At 50.7% G+C, this 18,379-nt stretch overlaps 1 protein-coding gene across 3 annotated transcripts in view; it reads right to left on the bottom strand.

Moving 5' to 3' along the window:
* Positions 1 to 13,489: 13,489 nt before the first annotated feature.
* The window catches only part of SRRM4 (serine/arginine repetitive matrix 4), a 152,657-nt gene continuing 147,767 nt past the window's right edge, over positions 13,490 to 18,379 (bottom strand). For all 3 annotated transcript variants that reach the window (XM_053902090.1, XM_053902091.1, XM_019467312.2), the window contains one exon: positions 13,490 to 16,950. In XM_053902090.1, the coding sequence (XP_053758065.1) occupies positions 16,623 to 16,950 (328 nt within the window). In that variant the 3' untranslated portion in view covers positions 13,490 to 16,622. The remainder of the gene's footprint in view (positions 16,951 to 18,379) is intronic.

Below are 18,379 nucleotides of genomic sequence, written 5' to 3'. Positions count from 1 at the left end.
CCAATGCAATTTCCAGCACGTTCGGCTCCACGGGGGCAGGACCCTCAGGTGTCTTGCTCGCAGCAGCATCCCCGATGCCTGGAAGGGTGCCCGGTGCGTTGTAGGAGCTCGGCAGGTCTTGCCAAGCAGGTGATGTCCCGTTAGCGACCCCATGTCACAATTGCCTGGCTCACATGTGGCAGACCCTGTACACAATAACAGCATTAGAATAGGGCTAAAATTTCCAGAGTGCCTAGAAGGTGCCAGCACCCAGTGGAATGCTTTCCAAGCGTGCTATTTATTTATTCCTCACCACAGCCCCCCCTCCCAGAAGTTCATACCATCATCATCTCCATCTGACAGATGAGGACACTGAGGTTCAGCACAGGAAGGAACTTGTCCAAGGCCACCAGCTTGTGGGTTCTAAACCCAGCTGTGTCTGAACTTCAAGCCCCGTGCTCTTTCCTTGGCCAAATGCCCGGGCAAAAACAAGATGATTAATAAATGAAATAAATAAACAACCCACGTGGTCCCTCCCTACCCAAGTCAATGCCCTCATAATCCTACACAGCTAATGCTTATTTATTCAGCTCTAGCTTCCTGTTACTATTATGTCCAAAATTCTTTCCAGAATGTTCTGAATAACAGTAATTCACGATAGCCACGCTTTCTGTTTTGTGGAGGAAAGTTTTATTAATTATATGGGAAAGGGAATATATGGAATTAAATAATTCGAGTAAACATAAAGAGGGGGAGAGTATAGAGAAGAACAGGGAAGGGTTAACACATCAAATCAGGTACTTGCAACATCCAACCTCTGGCTGGGGGAGCCCCTCGGTGAACAGCCCCCGCTGGAGTCCCGACTGAGGGTCCTGGGCAGAATGTCCTCCCCTCGGGTGAGGCTTCCGACTATTCCCGCCAGGGCAATATATACACTACCCATGTGTGATCTCTGGTTAGTCATGAAGTTTGCCTAAGTGCAGTCCTGAGCAAGCTGGGTTTTTTCTCTGTGTCTCTTATCCTATCTCACAATCTTAGGAGCCTGGGCCTGTGCACGTTTCTCTTCCCGCCCTGATCCATTCCAGGGGACCAGCCTGGTCTGGCTCGAGAAGGTGAGGCAAGTTAATCCCCCTTGGCGTCAGGAACAGAAGGGCCAATTCTGATCCCGAGGCCAGATACGGAGCACAAGCCAACTAAGCCCCCCATGACGGTGTATGTGTGGCTCTGGGCAGAAATGCATGACAAGTCTCACAAACACGCTCTATACAGAACACAGGGATCGCTTCCTCTGACCACTTCTGCAAGTAATAATAATAATACTTATTTAACATTTTGTAATAGTTGTCTTTTGCATAAACTGATTTATTTAATCCTCATCCAAATTGCTTTAAGATAGGTATTATTATCCCTGTTCACAGACGACAATATTGAGGCACCAATATTGAGGCACAGAGAGGTTAAATTACTCGCACGAACTCACACAGCTACAAAGTAGCAGAGCTGATACTCAAATCCAGGCAGTCTGGCTCCAGAGTCCGTGCTCCGCACCACCACATGAGCCTGTGGATAACAGCTCCCCAAACAACAAAATAGTAATGATCTCCACCATTGCTGGAGAACTCTTACGTGCCAAGCTCCACTAAAGACCCTACCTTACCTCTGTCATTCCTTATGACAACCCTATGAGATAGTAGTATATTGTTAACCCCGTTTTCTGTTGAAAACTGAAGGCACAGAGGCAGATGTGTGCTGATTGCTAAGCCTGTATGCTTCGCTGTCCAGTGGGCTATGCTATGTGGTCCCCACTGAATGGCCAGAGCAAGCGCTGTCCAAACCCATAAGGGACCCGAAAGACCACAGTTCACCAGCCCACCTCTCCCTCCACCTTCTCGTTGGGCCTCCTTCTCTGGAAACTTCTTTGGGCCCTTCCAGACGTTCTCGGTAGAACAAGTGACACCAGGAACCCACTGACATTTGGAAGCCTGGTGGCTGCCTGGGACAAGCCATCTCCGTGTCAACCAGAGAGATCCTTATGTGTTACCAGTGTGAAAGCTTCTCGGAGCCAAGGGCTCAGTGGACTCAATGGGAGCTCCTCTTAGCTGCATATGTCCCTGGGAGAAGGGAGTCAGGGGTCAGCTGTGGGAGGAGAGGCTTCACGCAACCCCCTCTCCACCCATCTTCAAAGAGGGACATCCCTAGCCAAGGGCTCTCAGGGAACCTCTACTTATTCCTGGGCCTTTATCAGGGCTTTTGAAATCCCCTTTCACAGCCCAAATAGTCATTCTGCAGCCGGGGGAAATAGTACCTCAACTAACCAGGCTTTTTGTTTTTTGGTTTTTGTTTTTTTAAAGAAGTAACAGTGTTGGTACTTACTGCTTAAGAAAGATAGTGAAGCCTGGGGGTAGGAACCTGAACAGACCCAGATGGGCTGCTCTGGGCCAGTGGCCTAGCCTCTCTGAACCTCTGCCTTGTCATCTGTAAAAGGGGGATGTCAGAAGTACCTACCTATCTCACTGGGTAATTGGCATGGATCATGAGGGGGGAAATGGTTGGGGAGGTGGACATGGGCCAGATGATGTAGGGCCTTCTGGACCCCGTTTAAGAGTTAGGCTTTGTCCTGAGCATTTTGAGGACCCACTGAACTATTTGGAGAAGGAGAGTGGTATGATGAGTTCTAGGAAAATCACCTGCTACTTGTGGAGAGGGCACTGGGGGACAAAACTCCAGGGAGACCAGAGAAGAGGCTGTTGTAGGGTCCTGGGAAGATGGTGGCTTGGGCTGGGTTGTTGGCTGAGGAGAGATAAAGGGTGGACATAATCCATGATGTATTAAGGAAGCAGAAACATTTTGGCTGAGGGATTGGACTGGAGGAGAGGAGAGGGCACATCAGACTCCCCATCTGGTTGTAAGACACGGGCAACCGCGAGATGGTGATGGTGATCGTTGACCATGTGCGGAGGAGCAGACACAGGGGAGTGGGGAGACTCCATTCATTCATTTACTCATGTATTGATTCATCACATATTTACTAAGTTCTTACGTGCAAAGCACTAGACTAGGGGCTAGACATGAGACACAAGTCTGTGTTCTCACGCCTATCGATAAGCAAATCATCAGTCAACAGTTAAAACAATTTTAGATGCTACAAAAGTTTCATGAAGCAAATTGAGGCTCCTGGCTACCTTTCTGATCTGATTCCCTGCTGTCATCCACCCCTTGCTCACTGTGCTGGAGTCTTGGTGGCCTTCTTTCTGTCCTTTGGACAGAAGAGCCACACATATTCCTGTCTGAGGACTTCCCTCGTGCCGTTCCCACTGCCTATGACACTGTTCCCCCAGATTTCCTCAGGACTGGTCTCTCACTTCATTTGTGTCTCTACTCAAATTTCACCTACTCAGAGAAACCTTCTCCAACCATTTGATCTGAAGTCATGTTCTCTTACATCAGCTGGTTTTTCTTCATAGCGCCGGCAGCGAACTGAGTTACATTTTAGGCCTCGATTGTTGTCTGCCCCTCCCATTAGAACCTAAGCTCTGTGGGGGCCGAGGGTAGGGACTGTGGTCTGATTGTTTAGGGCTGTGTCATGGGCACCTAGAACAGTACCCAGCACGTAGTTGGGATTCAGTAAAATTCAGGGCACGTAATAGGAAGCAACACAGTTCCTGAGGCCATTGTGGTTGGTAACAGCCATGTAACTAGTTGTGGCCAATGAGTGGTGAGCAGAGGTGATATCTGTCACCGTCAGTTCCAAGCATGTGAGTAACCCATGGGAGACCTCCGCTCCATGACGGGAGGACCCTTGGGTGATTTCCTTCCTTCTGCACTATGGTCACCAACATCTCTGATGGGTAGGGTGTCCCTGCTGGTCCACAATGGACATGGCGGACAGACGAACCTTTCTTCCCTTAAGACTGAAATTTTGGATTTGTTTGTTTGCTTCATCATGATGCAGACAATTTTGATGGATCGACCTCCAAATTCTGCGTTTTTGTGGTTGTTGGTATTGCTTCAAAAGAACTTCCTCAATGTGAATATCATTCTAATAAACCATTCTATCTGCTTCTCTGCCAAGAGCCTTTGCTGGAAAAGTGGTACCTATTCCTCTCAGTTTGAGACCTTTAGGTAGAGTGCCATTGGAGTCACTAATGCAGAGGGGTGGCTCTGAGATCCTTGGAGGGAGGGAGAGGTGGAGAGCCTGTGATCTTGAGGCCCCCCGTTTCCATCTCTGAGGTCAGAGCAGGAGCTGGTTTGACCAGTTGGTGACATGACACCAGGCAACTGCTTTGGAAAGTTTGTTTTGTGTTGTTTTTAGGTCTGGGAATGACAGCTCCTCGGAGGGTTTGGCCTGAAAAGGGTTCTCACGGTTTGTGCTGGGAGGGGAGGAAGGTTGGAGGAGATGAGGAGGACGTATAGAGAAGGACAAGGATAAACAAGATACCTCCTTCTGAGCACTCTCTTAGCCTCACCCTGAGTATGAATTAAGATTCATCTTAGCTGTGAACAACAGAGGCTCAAAATAACCGTGGCCAAAAGAGAAGAGAAATTTATTTCTTCTTAATATTAAAGCTCGGAGACATTCTGTCTTGTTACTGACATGCTACCCCTGTTCTGCAAAGCCCTCAGAGACTGGGAATCTTCCGTCTTCTTGCTCTGTTTATATGGGCTCACTTCCCAAAGCCACCTCATGGACCAGGGAGCCACTTGAGTTCCAGACATCACGTCTACATTCCAGCCAGCAGGAAGAAAAAAGGGGTGAAGAAGAAGGGGAGAAGCATATAACAATTTCTTTTATTGAAATGTGAGGAAATTCTGCCTGTATCTCATTGGCCCAAATTAGTCACGTGGCTATACCAGCTGCAAGGAACATGGGGAAATGCAGTCTTTATTCTGGGTGGCTATGAAGCTCGTTAAAACAGGGGTTTTACTACCGTGGATAAAAGGTAAGTGACTGCTGGGCGGCAACTAGAAACTGCCGTACCCACGAGAGTAACGACAGATTTTGCTGAAGCATCCTAAAGGCTTCAAGTTGGGCTCCTCTGGAAAATAGTGGGGAATATGTGCTTCTCTGCACCTAAATGCTGGTATTTTCATACATTAAAAGTTTGCCCGTGATTTCAAAGGATTCACAGATTCTCTGAAGCCCAAGCATGGGAGGTCATGGAGCCTTAAGCTAGAAATGGGCTTCAAAGTGAAGGAAAAAAACAAACTGTGTGTGTGCGCGTGTGTGTACCTGTTCCAACCCCTTTCCATTTGGCAACATGAATATATTCGATGTGATTGGTATTGTTTATTTGGGGTTTAGATTTGAGAGCAGATTGTCAAAGGGACCCAGTGTTACACCTTGAGAAAGCACTTGACTAGTTTCACTGGCAATGGGTCAAAAAAAGACCCAAAGAAAAACTGCTGTGAGTCATCTCATCACTGGTGGGCCATGATATAGCGTGTGTTAGAGCCAGGATTCAGAGGCAGTGGAAACCCTGTGGCTGTGGGAGGAAACGGCTGAACGGTGCCCCGTGTCTTCCCTCTAGATTGATGTTAGAATTAATCTGGTTGAGGGGCACCTGGGTGGCTCTGTTGGTTGAGCATCCGACTTCAGCTCAGGTCACAATCTCACGGTTCATGAGTTCCAGCCCCGCATTGGGTTGCTGCTGTCAGCACAGAGCTTGCTTTGGATCTTCTGTACCCTCCCCCCAAATAAATAAGCATTAAAAAAAATAATTACTCTGAAGATGATCAAATATCAGGGTGGAGATATACCCGGGGAGATCGCCAAGTTCTTACTTAGGAGACTCTAGATTCTTCTGAGAGAAGATACTCATGGAGGGCGGCGGCTGGGAGTGCCTCTCTTGAGAATTTGGTATTTGAGGTGATGAAAGGTGAGAGGAGAGGCTGTTGGACTTTTGCCAAGGTGACCTGAAACCCTTCCAGAAACTTATGAGCTCACCTGGGCAACTGAGCCTACCCCCCCCCCCCCCTTTTTGGTATCAGCAACAATGATACTAACTCAGGTGCTGGGCAAAGTGTATCACCTCTGCTTTACCTTTTACCACCTTGGCTAATCTTCATGAGACCCTTATGAGATTGATACTTTTCGTATCCCCACTGGAAAGATGAGGAGCCTGAGGCTCAGAGAGGTGAAGCCACTTACACACAGACACACAGCTAGGAAGCAGCAGTCAGGTTCAAACCCAGGTCTTCTGACTCCCAAGTGCTTGCTCTCAGACACTGCCTTCTAAAGATCACACCATCCTCTTATCCTAGGGACTACACTCAGTGCTGGGTGAATAGTAGGTGCTCACGTGTGTCTGCCTCATCCCCACGCTGCCTTCTCTCACTTCCAGGGAGGGACACAGCCCCTCGTTGGAAGAATGTGTGCGTGAGAGATCCTTAGGGTCCCTGTGTGGGACATATCACTGCTTTGCCAGAGTCTCCTAACCATACTCCCCAACCTCGACCTAAAGTAAAAATCAACCAGCTCAAAAATGCATGGGACTTGGAGGGAAGCAGAGCTGGTAACCCAGCAGATTTAATCATTTGACAGCTGCCCCTGCTGGGCACACAGGGATGGGGGGGTAGGGGGGGGCGGGGAGGGGGGAGATGACTGAGGCAGCAGACAAGGCTTCTGTCCTTTTGGAGATGGGCAATGAAGACGTGAACAAGTAAACCAGTTACATAGAACTGTGGAAGGAGTGCCCAGGGTAGGCGGGGGACCAAGAGCCTACTTTTGGCAGGTGGAAGTCATTGCTCTGGTCCTGTACACACGCACTTGTGTGTACACACAAGAGCCTGGGATCCCCTGTCCTCCTCCCCTTTCTTGAGTTCCCTTTCCTGGCCTGACCCACTCTGCTCATTTCCCGGGCCATCAGTCAGTTTTCCTGCGATGCCTTCCTTGAACCTCCTAGGCTGCTTGAGGAGTCCCTTTGAACTTACCCACATCCTGGGGTCCAGCGGTGCACCCCCTGACTAGCTATGTTAGTGGGGCACCCGGTCTGTGCCTCAGGTTCCTGCATCTGTAAAATCAGCATCAAAATAGTACCTGCCTCCTAAGGACCCCGTGAGGATGAAATAATGTAATTTATGTTGATATATGTGAAGTGCTTGGAATCATGCCCGGCACACAGTGGGTCTTAGGTAAGTGTTGGGTGGCGTTGTTGCTGGCGTTATCAATACCTTTGTGGCGGCTTGTAACACGCCACACCTCTGATACCACACCTGAGAATTTAAGGTGACATTTAACATGCCATGTAATTCAGCGGTTCCCAATCCTGGTTTCATATCTGCATGACCTAGGAAGCCTTTAAAAACACTGCTACCTTGAGACGCCTGGGCGGCTCAGTCGGGTAAGCACCTGACTCTTGATTTTGGCTTAGGTTATGATCTCACGGTTTGTGGGTTCAAGCCTCCATGTAGGGCTCTGTGCTGACAGCACAGAGACTGCTTAAGATTCTCTCCCTTCTCTCTCTTTCTCTCAAAATAAATATTTTATTTTTTTAACATTTTATTTATTTTTTTTTTGAGACAGGGAGAGACAGAGCATGAACAGGGGAGGGTCAGAGAGAGGGAGACACAGAATCCGAAACAGGCTCCAGACACAGAATCCGAAACAGGCTCCAGGCTCTGAGCTGTCAGCACAGAGCCCGATGCGGGGCTCGAACTCACGGACCGCGAGATCACGACCTGAGCCGAAGTCGGCCGCTTAACCGACTGAGCCACCCAGGTGCCCCTAAACATTTTAAAAAACACCACTGCCTGGCACCTACCCTCAGCAATTCTTTTCTTTTTAAATGTTTGTTTTTGACAGTGAGAGAGACAGAGTGTGAGTGGAGGAAGGGCAGAGAGGGAGACACAGAATCCAAAGCAGGCTCCAGGCTCTGAGCTGTCAGCACAGAACCCAACGCAGGGCTCGAACCCAGGAACCGTGAAATCATGACCTGAGCCGAAGTCGGATGCTTAACAGACTGAGCCACCCAGGCGCCCCAAGCAATTCTTCTTATTGGGAGTGGGTGGGACTCAAGTGTGGGTGGCTTTGTAAAGTTCACAGCTCATTCTGATGTGTAGCCAGCATTAAGAACCACTGGTCTGACCCAATTTCTTCAGGTGAAATAACTATAGCACTCAGAGAGGGGCTTGATTTGCTTAGGTCACAAGACTCCCTGGCCCCTGCCTCTTGGGAAGTTGGATCTTCTGATGTCCTCCAGAACCCCTGTTTGTCTCACGGCCTTCACCATGAGGGGGGGCTGTGTGTGTCCCTGGGACTGCAGACGCTAAGGGTGCTGGCTGCATGCTACCTCGGCTGCACCCCTGGGCAGCTGCTAATCTGGCCTGAAAGAGAGCCATCTCCAGAAGCCGCTCTCCCTCTCTAGCAGCCAGGACGGTGGAGGCTGCGAGGGGGAGGGGGGCCTCTTCAGACCAAGAGCCTAGCCAGAAGAACACCTGATTCCTGCAACCAGGAGCCAGAGCAGGACACGGAAAGGTGAAGGCCTCTTCCGTGAGTCACTGAGGGATGGCTGGCATCACAGGGACAGCTTCCCGGCAGACACATTTTCCAGAAAAATTCATCAGGGGCCCTTACGGAGGGCTAGCTCTGAGTTATGGGGCTCCTGCCTTCAGGGGTAAAGAGGTGCAGCAGAAACGGTCCTGGGGCCCACAGACCGAGGTTCAAATACCCACCGGCTCCGTGGCACTCCCTCTGTGACTCTCAACTTTCTTATCTGTCAAATGGGGCTAAACAGGGTTGTTATGACAAGGAAGGTAATGCCTGATAAGGTTCGGTGCGTGCATGATCATCGATCCATAAAAGGTAACTATTATTATTATGACCACTATTACTTATCAGTGAAGCCTCATAAGGGGACTCTGGTTGCTGCCTTACGACAGCCTGTTTGGGAAGAGAGAAATCCATGTGTGTGTGGTGGTGTCATGGCGGTTGTGGCAGAGAGCAATGGATGTACCCCAGCGAGGTTCATCCCACCAATTGATCTTCAAGGGAGATTTCTAGAGGGGCAAGCTACAAGGGGAGGTGACAGTAGGTAACCTATTTTGTTTGCTCTTTCTCCCCCAGCTGATACCCTAGTCGGGTGTAGACACTCTGCTGTAGACAAGGGGCTGTATTCCTGAGGATGGGGGACCTGTCTGGCCCCTGGGATGATATACATTATCCGTATGTGTGTTTGCATAACTTTTTTTTTTTTTTGCCTTTGCATAATGTTTGAAAAAAGATTGAGTTAATGCACGTTTTGAAAATCAGGAAATTTTGTCTAAAAATTCACATTCTCGGGTTACCTGGGTGGCTCAGTCAGTTAAGCGTCCGACTTCGGCTCAGGTCATGATCTCAGGGTTTGTGAGTTCGAGCCCCACGTCGGGCTCTGTGCTGTCAGCTTGGAGCCTGGAGCTTGCTTTGGATTCTGTGTCTCCCTCTCTCTCTGCCCCGCCCCCACTCGTTCTCTCTTTCCCTCTCTCTCAAAAATAAATAAACACTAAAAATTTTAAAAAATAATGAAAAATAAAAATTCACATTCTCTCGAGAAATGGGGAGATCTGGCAATCCTGAGCTGAGCTAGCGATCTGGCAATGGTGTCCTGGATTCCCTGGGTCCCCACAGTCCTAACCCTGCCGCCTTCCCTCACCTGCCTGTCCCCATGGGTGTTTTCAACCTCTGTTCTCTACGGCAGGAAACCCCAAAGTCAGACACCGAGAACATTTCTGGAGGCCTCCACAGGGCCTTGCAGGAACCCCACGGTTCCCAGTTGGCCACTTATGGCTGTCGCCACGAGCCCCACTCCCACGGCTCAGTCTCGGTTTAGGGAATGGTAGTCACGCTCACTAACATTCACTGAGCACCTCCCACACACATGATTTTTTAGAGCCGCCATCCATTTAATTCCCACAGCAGCCCAGGGAGGGAGCTACTGTTGTTTCCATTTCATAGATGAGCAAACCAAGTCCCAACAGGGTGCCGTCCTTGTTCAGTGCTACACAGCTAGTAACGGCAGGGGCTATATTAGAATCCAGATCTTTGGGGCCCCAAATGTGTGCCCTGCACTGAACTTCCTCCTGACCATTAATGCATGGGAGAAAAATTCTTCTACCGAAGAGAACTGATGACCCTTTGCATGAGCTGAAGTCTTGTGGGGCAGAGCAGTGAACGGTCTGGGATCTGGGGTCGGCCTGCCTGGATCCTATCATTGAATCCGTGGCCTTGGGCAAGTGACTTTGCTTTTCTGGGGCCTCAGTCTCCTTCTTTGTAGGAAGGAGACTCTAATGCCTACCTCATAGGGTTGTGATGACTAAGATACCGCATGTAAAATGCTTAGGGCAACACAGTGCCTGCAGGTTTGTTTTGAAGATTAAAGAAACGTGTTGAGCAACGTGACAATGTGTGCATGCAGCAGGTACTGCTTAGATGTTCTCTGTCCCCGTCTCCCTGCCACCCTACCTCCCTCTCTGCTTCTGGGCACCCCCCATAGACAGAGGATGCTGGGCCACATATGAGAACACCATACCATGGGACCTTTTATTGTAACAGAGACATGTTTCGTACAGGCTGAAAAATCAGAAACCCCGGAAAGGTTATGCTTAGCTGTGGACACCAGAAATCAAACAAGCCATGGCCACGGTATCACTAGGTGGAGGACAGGGTCCCAGGATGCTGGCGGACACAGGAGCTTCCTCCCTCTGATGTGGATGTCCCAGGCAGAGGCTGGCTTCTCAGGCCGAGCCAGGCTGGTACCGGGTCCCCTTGTTTGGGGTCTTCCGGATGAGAATTCCAGCCCCCGGTGTGGAGAGGTGGCCTTGGGGTGCACCAAGCCTACTGGGCTGATATAGTGGATCCTGCTAGGTCCTTGGCCAATGGCTGCTTGAGCGAGCAGCCAAGACTTGGGAGAGAAAAGACCCTGCAGAGAGTTCTCAAACATGCACCTGGCAAGAAAGAGCCACCGAGAGAGTGGGACACGGAGCCAGGTGGATCTGAGCTCCAGGGAGTTTAGGCATGCCAGCTCCCCCTTCCCAGGCCTCAGGTTTCTCATCTGGAAAATGGCAACATGACCTATGTCACTGGCTTGTTAGAACAACCATACAAAATATGTCCTGACACGTAAACAGTGATTAAATCCAGCGAACGCTGAAGACTTCTTGGTCTCTCCTTTGACATCTCTGGATGTCTGGGCTTGGAGAGAAGTTCAAGCTAAGAGAGAGGGCTTCTTTAACCCAGGATATAAGAGTTATATAAGGTGGCAGCACTAGAAGGCCTCCCATTTTTGACTGAGGGACTCAGCTACTACAACCTTACCCTGCAAATGAAGTCCATGCTTCGTGTTTTATTTCCTTCCTTGGGAGACATCCTTCAACCTATAGTCGGCAGAAGACATATGGACCATACACCTGACAGTTTGGAGCTCATGACATCAGAGTTAGAACCCCTCCCCTCCACCCTGCCAAGAACACTTCGGCCAAATCCCATTTTACAGATGGTAACACTGAGGCCTGAGACCCACTCCGTTTCATCCAGACAGACACACACGGGCCAGAGAATCACAAAGGAATCCTGTTCCAGTCTCTTTGGCTCAACTCATTAGAAGATGAGGCATATCTTTTCTTGGCCAGAGAAAAGGAATTACAATTTTGTCTCTCTCTCTCTCTCTCTCTTTTTTCAAGGAGTTGTGACTTTTTAATAGAAGTTGGTTCGTGCACAGGCATTTTATTCCTCAATTAATTTCCATCAAAATGAGGTTTTCCCGGAGATAACCAGTGTTTTAGTTCCTTTTGAGTTTAATTTGTATGACTGAAGACTCCTTTTCTGCCAATTCCAATTTGCTGGGTGATTCTAGCACTCATTACCTGGGGGATAATGCCCCTGCTGCAGACAGCCACACCCAGAGCTGATTGATGGACCGATTTCCAATAGCAATTTAGGGGAAGAGGGGTCCCTCTCCTCTCTCGATACCATTTAATAAATAGGGAATAAATTATTAAATAAGCCATGATCTGATGAGGGGGCCCCCATCATGGTATTTACAATGCAAAACCCAAAACCCAAAACCCTCAATAAATACAAAAAACAAAACAATAGCCACAGACAGAGGGGAGATGCCAAGTCTCAGTAGCACTGGCTCATGCGTGCAGAGATGACAAGGAAGAGGTTTCAGGAAAGCATTGCTTGATGACACTGTATCTAAGCAGAAGTTCCTCAACTGGATGCAGCTGGCTGATGGAGGAGGGAACATTTTGAGGAATCCTGGTTTGTTTTTTAATCAAACTTTTTGGTTTAGCTGGAGAGCCAAGCAAGGCAAGACAGATGCTTGTGAGACGATTGTGAATATTCATGGAAAAGAATATAGCAGGACACATGATGGGAGTGAGACTTAAAAAAAAAAAAGGGCTTTGGAACCTTTAGGAATACCCAAATGTTGGCTCTCTTCAAGGAAAGCCTTTGGGAAAGAGGACGGTTCTGAGCTAATGAAATGATGGGGGCTCTCTGAGACTGAGACCCTTATGTCTTTCAAACATCTCAATTTTGTTTTTCTGAAAGACTGACTTTCCTTCACAAAGAAAGGAAGAGACAGAGATAGGAATGCGTGCGGTCAGACCTCGAGGGGGCTTTGAGTGAGTTAGCTTTTCTTAATTTAATTGAAGGAATTCACATACGTTTTATTCTAATGATTGAGAACATCCTGAAAATGAGGGTGTTCTCCTTTTTGCTTCTAAGTCCTGGTGAACTCACTCTGTCTTTAGACAATTTCTCAGCCCTCAGGTCAACATTCTGGATTGTATCTCAAAAACTCGCCTACTTCGCAAAGGGGGAATCTTTGGCCCAGAGGAATGAATCGATCTGTCCAGGTTCATTCATCCAGAAAGGCTGCAGGTGGGCTGTATGTTTCTGGGCCTCAAGTCACACCCTCCAATGCTGGCTTTTAAAATGAATGCTCACCACCAGCAGATTTCAGCTGATTTGTCTCATTCCCTGGAAGCAGAAGGTAATGTGGGCAAAATAGGCAGAGAAATAGGGATGTGGAGGCATGGGGTGGTGGCGGGGGGGGGGGGGGGGGGGGGGTGGCTGGGGCCTTTGGTTAAGCAAGGTCACCAGCATCCCAAGAAGCTGTTTAATTTTGGATGCAAAAGAAAGGAAATGTAAAGGTAATTAGAGAAGCACATTGGGCAAGAGGGAGGGACAGAGGTTTTCCCCCTGGAGGCATTTAAGCAGCCTTCTTGCAACTTTCCCCTGGCTGGAGGTACTTCTTGGTTGGGATAGAGCAGGGTAAAGTCACATTGCCAGGGAAACGACCAGGGATGTTGCAAAAGTCTCACCAAACTCAAAGCTGGACCAGAGAATCTGGCAATTTCAAAGCAGTGAATGATGACTTTGGAAAGAGGGTGGGGGCGGGGCCTCTCTGGCAAGCAGCAGGAAGACACTGCCAGTCAGAGGGGCAGGACTGGTAAAGAAAGGCCACTAGATCCTGGCTTGATGTGACCCTCAATGACCTTCTTGGGGGAACTTCCGGCTGCTCCTTTCATCTTGTCTTTTTTTTTTTTTTTTCCGTTCTCTAATTTCTGAAATAGCTTTGTGCTCTTCCCTGATGGAAAGCAGGAGATCCCAGCAAAAGGCTTCTACTTTGGGTCTGTGTATCTCTCCTAGGGAGGTTGATACCACTCCAGGAAGCAGTGGGCCTCCTGCAGAAGGAAGAGAGCAGCCTGGAAAAGCCTCAGGGCATGGGGAGAAATTAGCTACAATGGAAGCAGAAGGATGTGTGATTTACACGAAACCCACCAGGATGCTCAGAGACGGAGTGATCCTGCCCACTATTGTCTCCGCTGGAGTAAGGGTGAGACCCCATGTGCATCTTCTCTCCACTCCCTCAGCCCAATTCCTGCCCTGCTTTCTCCTTGTCCACTCAAAGTTCGATCCCAGTGCTAAACCAGATGCCAGTTCAACCACCATGGCCCCCCAAACGCAAGACAGCTCCTGCAGTACTGACGAAGAAGCCTTGTCAGTGGGCGACATACAGTACATCTGTCTCCCAGCAGGTGCCTCCCTAAAGCACTCACACCGACGATTTTGAGGCTGCAAGTTTTACCTTAGCTTATGCTAACTTTAGACTCCAACCCCCATGTGAGCTGTGACTCCAGTGTATCATTTCAGGCCTTTAGCTCACAAGCCTTGTGGATGTTTTCATTTTTCTGATACCTCAGTGAGGTAGCTGGTGGGCAGGGAGCTGGAGAGCAAGCCTGAACTTCACTGACATAACGAACCTTAGGTCTGAGGTGTCCCCCTCCCCAGGCCAATTCCAGGCTGTTTGGACTTAGAGCTCTGTGGGTCTCACCTGCGGGAACAAAGCCAACATCCCTAGCCACATCCGGCCTCTCAGATCTCATCCACAAAGACACGAGGGAAAAAAAGAGATGCACAAAAATAATTCAGAAGCACCCCGCCCCCTGCCAACACACACACACACACACACACACACACACACACACACCTCTCCATATAAATAAATAAATAGTTGAATACTGCTAATGGCAACCAAGGGAGAGAGAGAGAGATCATCACATAAATAAATAAATAAACATAAATAAATAAAATAAATAATAGGTTTGCTAGGAGCCCCAGGCAAAATGGTCCCCTAGAGTTGTCTGAAGGCAGTCTGACGGGAGGCTCCGAGGCCTCTCTCCCTGCTGTCCTGCTAAGGAGGGTCCGTGGCTCCAGAGGTTCTGCGGCTCGGAGAAGACTTTGTCTCCGTGATGGGAGACTGGAGCCCAGGCTGGTTTCCCGGGCAGGGAAGAGGGTTATTTACAGTTGCTGTACATGTCCTCCCAGGGCACCTGCCCCTGTCCCAGGCACCTGCCATCCGGCCTTCTGTGGTGACAGCATTGGCATCTGTCAGTCTTGGCGGGTGGGGCCCAGGGCCGGGCCAGAGGGCATCAGGGGAAGGCCAGGTCACCCCGTGCTGTCTGGGGCACCTCTCGCTGCTCTCCTGGTGGAAGAAGGACTTGCGGGAGTTTGCAGGGCAGTTTCTGGCCCCACGGGCTGATGGACTGGGAAAGACGAGGGGCCGGGGAGATGGGTCACTGATGTCAAGAAAGGGGATTTTTTTTCCAAATGCTGTCCCTGGGGTGTGAAGGAAGAAGAGTGTTTGGTCCCTGCTTCCCCATAGCTCGCCCCCCAGTATCCAGAGCTGCGGACTGTCCCCCCTCACTATCTCCCTCCATGCCCTGCCCTGCCGCTGTTGCCACCGCAAACTTGACATTCACCCACAGGGCTCCGGAAAGCCGGTCAGCTGGTGAGGGGGGTGCCCAGGAGTTTATTTTAAGGATCTTCTCCCTCACACCCCTGTTCTCAGTGCCTTCTGTGGGTGAAGCAGCTGGTGGTGTTTGTGTGTCAGAGATCAGCTTACCCATGCTGCCCAGCCCTGGGCAGGGGGAAGACAGGGTGAGGGCAGAAATAAAGGTGGGCTCTGGCTGACAGGAAGCCTTGGAAGCCATGGAGTTCCCAAGCCCCTGTCCCCCCAGACTCTCTGGACTTGGGTCTTTCCCCAAAACCTGAGCTACTATACCCCATCCCAGCAACATTCCTGAGAGGCAAAGGGGGTAGCTTAGGCTGAGGGCGGGTTTAGATGGTTCAGCCACACTGGGTGGGATCCAGGGTGTGGCAGTCTGGGCGGTGGGGAGGGGGCAGGCAGGCTCCAACTGGAGGGTAAGGCCAGACTGGCTGGCGCTGGGGACTGGCAGCCGGCCACGGCCCTGGGGAATGTTCAGCAGATGGTCCTGTGGAATTAAGCTGGTGCCAGCCAGTGGGGGCCGAGGCAAACTTGGGATGTGGGGCTGCACACCAAGCTGTCCTGACTGTCCACTGTGTCTTTTCTCAGTGAGGTTCAGGGGCCCTGTGAACAGCCAAGAGGCTGTCTAAGCCATGTGGTGGCCTCTCCGTTGCTAGAATCTACTGGACTGCTCTTCCTGACTGTGCCGAGATCTTGGGAGCGGCAGAATGACCCTTGCCCTTTGCTGCTATATTCACAGGCAGAGAACCCATCTCCTACCTCCTGACACTTCTTACCAACTGAAACATCCACATTCCCCACTCAGATAGGTCCCCTTCTATCCCCCTCAAGCATCCTCTGGGCCTTTGCTTGGGCCTGTTTGGGGAGGTGAAAGGCGCAACACCCTCTCCTGGGCCTCACTGCTCTTGGTTTCCTCTCATCCCCTCCCACCCCGTGAGGGTCCACACATGACGGGATGAGAGGAGAATGAGGGCAGGTGTGACAAATGACTCCTAGCCTCCCATATGCATCCTGTGAGCAGTGGGTTAGCAAAACTGTTTTTCCTGGCCAGGCCCAAACTGTTGAGTCATGAAGCCATCGCTTCTTACAAAACCTGGAGGGTTTTTGTGCCAACAGAGGATGGTTCTCTCCCTATGACCAGGCCTGTGTTGAGCCCCAGGGTGGTGCTGGTGGAGGCTCCTAGCAGCTTGACATAGAGGCCGAAGCCCCTGTACTTTTGTTTCCTACCCCCCAGGAGAGCAGGAAGGACAGGGTCCAGGAGCCCTCAATATCTGTCACCAAGGAGAAGGCAGGGTGGGCAGGGAGCAGGGGAGGCCGGCAGAGGGAAAGGGCCCCCCCACCCCCCAGGCAGCCGGCTCAAGGGAGGGCCCTCGTTTAGCGCCTCGTGCTGGAGTAGCTGTCTGCTGAGCTGTAGCTCCGGCTCCGGCTCCGGGAGCCCAGGCTGGGGCTGCGGGAGCCCGAGCTGCTGCTAGTGCGGGTCCTGCTCCGGGTGCGGCTCCTGCTGCGGCTGCGGCTCCTGCTCCGGCTCCGGCTCCGGCTCCGGCTGTGGCTGCGGCTGCGGCTGCGGCTCCGGCTGCGGCTGCGGGAATAGCTGCGGCTGGCAGAGCGGCCGCTGCTGCCGCTGTACCAGGAGGAGGTGCTGCTGAGGCTGCTGGATGAAGACGGGCTGGGCCGGTAGTAGGGGATGGGGCGCTTCCGGGCACTGCGGAGACCAGAGGGAGCTTGCTCGAGGGCCAGACTCCGCCCAGCCTCGACCCGGACCGCGCCAGCCCGGTCCCCCGGGGGGGGGGGGGGGGGGGCGGCATGGCCTTCCACTTCCCAGGCCCTTAGCGGAAACACTCTTTTTAAGCCCTTCTCGCTGCCCTCAGACCGTCCAGGGCAAGGTCTCAGCCCTAGCGCTGGTGTCTTGAGAAGTGATAACCTCACTTTTTAACAAACCAAGCCGAGGGCTCAGAGCCTCCAGCTGGCGAAGGAATCTACGTCTAGACTTTAATGGCAGTTTTGTTTTGCTATTTTTACTTTTACCAGAACCTTCTATTTATGGTAAGAGAGGCTGCTTTTCCATTTACTATAGTATACTGTGGTGTATTCCTTTTGAATTAGATGTATGGACCTCTAAGAAAGGGCATATCTATTTGAAGAAATTAAGTAAACAGTAGTACACTTCCTAAACAGACGAATCAAAAGATGCTGCTGGGTGACTGAAGTTTGGGAAACACTGAATGGGTTCATCAAGATGGACTATTTGAGACCGACTAAGGAAACGAGAGAGCCTTTTAGAAATGCCACTTTGTCTCCCTCCAAGTCAACCCCAAGGACACCTTTGGTCACCTTTGGTCAAGGGTATAGGAGTCCCTGTGTACCACGGTGATCTGTGGGATATCTGAGAAGGTGATGCCATTACCCCATTTTATTGTTTGGGGCACAGGTTCTTTTTCCTCCTCCAGGTCATCTCTGGGGAGGAGGAACCAGGCACCCGAACCCCACCGCAGCCCCATCCTGTGGGTCTCTGGAAGGAGTAGCTGACCCTTGGAGGGCCAGGAGGAGGAGCCCAACCGATTGCCAGGAGCCAGTTTTAGGGCAGCTCTCAGCCACTCCTCCCGGTTTCAAGGCCTGAGGAATTTGGGTCCACTCAGACCTCAGGCTTCTCTTCTATGGCTTTTTCTCTGTGAAGAGCTTACTGGTTAGAAACCGTATCCACCTAGTCTGTCTATGCAATCAATAGCAATGGCACGCCTCGGGTTTCAGTGTTCTGCATTTAAGTTTACAAAGTTTGTTCACATCTCTTTGCCCCCTTTCATTTCATTTTCGTGATACTCCTGGGAGTTATTTCCTTCAATATTTCATGGGTGAAAACACAGCGTTTGGAAAGTTAAGAGACTTTCCCTGCTCATCTGGAAAGTGGCACAGCCAAGAATGCACTCCAGATTCAGTGCTCTCCCCCGCTTAAGTCCCTCTGGCACCCAGACGATCCTTTTGCCCTCTCCTCAGTTGGTGCAGGGTATGGTCAGAGTCTACTAAAGCCTGGCATGTGGGTCTGAGGGTGCTGGGCCTCCAGTGGTCGGCTCCACCCCCAGACAAAGGCCCTGGCCCACGGCTGTGGCCCGCATTGCCTCGACGCTACCCCAGCT

Source organism: Panthera pardus, unplaced genomic scaffold, assembly GCF_024362965.1.
Source record: "Panthera pardus isolate Hobbes unplaced genomic scaffold, ASM2436296v1 HiC_scaffold_15, whole genome shotgun sequence".
Lineage (NCBI taxonomy): Eukaryota > Metazoa > Chordata > Mammalia > Carnivora > Felidae > Panthera > Panthera pardus.
Note: the sequence above shows the minus strand (reverse complement) of the source record. Positions and strands in the feature narration are given on the sequence as shown.